Here is a 1,053-nt window from a genome sequence, read left to right on the forward strand (position 1 = left end):
TGGATGGATGGATGGATGGATGGATGGATGGATGGATGGATGGATGGATGGATGGATGGATGGATGGATGGACAGACGGACAGTGGACCAGTGTGATCAGTGATGTGTCCATTCGGGCTGTTGGTTGACCTCCATAACCTCCACCTTGAACTTCCTGTTGCTAACAGAGCAGCTGGAGAGGATTGAGGAAGGCATGGACTCCATCAACAGGGACATGAGGGAGGCAGAGAAGAACCTGACAGACATGGCTCAGTGCTGCGGCTTGTGCATATGGCCGCTCAGGAAGTACGACCCTCTCAGCTGCTCAGCTAGCAGCCAGTGGACTCTCCCCTGTGCCCACTTCCATCAGATATTAATACAGCATCTAAATAACATTCATTTCTGTCTTGTTGAAACTTCTTCTATGCAGAGGATTGCATTTTAATGAGAATTTCAAAGATGAAACCTGATGGAACTGGACACTAGTGCCACATTTTCCTTTTAGTTCAAACTGGGTCGTCTTTATGAGTTCTTAGTGTTTGAGTTCTTTTAAGTTGCTACCTAATGTTTTATTTTATTTTTGTTTTGTTTAAGAGTTGTAGCTTTTTTTGAACCTGCTTGGGTTTGTCTGTTTTTGTGTTTTTGGCTTCATCGTCCTGCTCCTGTCCTCCTCCTCGTCTTCCTCCTTAGAGCAATTGGAGCGAATAGAGGAAGGCTTGGATCAGATCAACTCTGACATGAAGGAGGCTGAGAAAAACCTGACTGACCTGGGGAAGTGCTGCGGCCTCTGCAGCTGTGAGAAGTAGGTTGAGGTGTCCATGCGAGGCCTGCATCAGTAAACATGTTACTAACCACAGGGGAGGTTCACCAGCTGCTTTGGATGCTCAATTGCTTAAGCCCTCATTTCCTCTAAGCATCCATATTTTAATCAGATCAGTTTTAGTGCTGTATATAATCTGTTCTCAGGTATTTTTTATGGTTCTTTCAAATTAACTGCAACCTCCTAAAATGTATGTAAGTTCTACAATACATTTTGGCTTTAGGCTTTTCTGGTTAAAGGCACACTATGCAACA

The 1,053-nt window shown here is 44.3% G+C and overlaps 1 protein-coding gene across 2 annotated transcripts in view; it reads left to right on the forward strand.

The window, feature by feature from the left end:
* The window catches only part of LOC107102522 (synaptosomal-associated protein 25-like), a 17,555-nt gene that overhangs the window by 9,518 nt on the left and 6,984 nt on the right, over nucleotides 1–1,053 (forward strand). Inside the window, exon 4 of one of the 2 annotated variants that reach the window (XM_015401864.1) lies at nucleotides 168–285. In XM_015401864.1, the coding sequence (XP_015257350.1) occupies nucleotides 168–285 (118 nt within the window). Of the gene's footprint in view, nucleotides 1–167; nucleotides 286–669; nucleotides 782–1,053 lie in introns of both variants that reach the window. The other variant, XM_015401866.1, reaches the window with a different exon arrangement.

This window comes from Cyprinodon variegatus, unplaced genomic scaffold (genome assembly GCF_000732505.1).
Source record: "Cyprinodon variegatus isolate N-32 unplaced genomic scaffold, C_variegatus-1.0 Scaffold1269, whole genome shotgun sequence".
In the NCBI taxonomy this organism is placed as follows: Eukaryota; Metazoa; Chordata; class Actinopteri; order Cyprinodontiformes; family Cyprinodontidae; genus Cyprinodon; species Cyprinodon variegatus.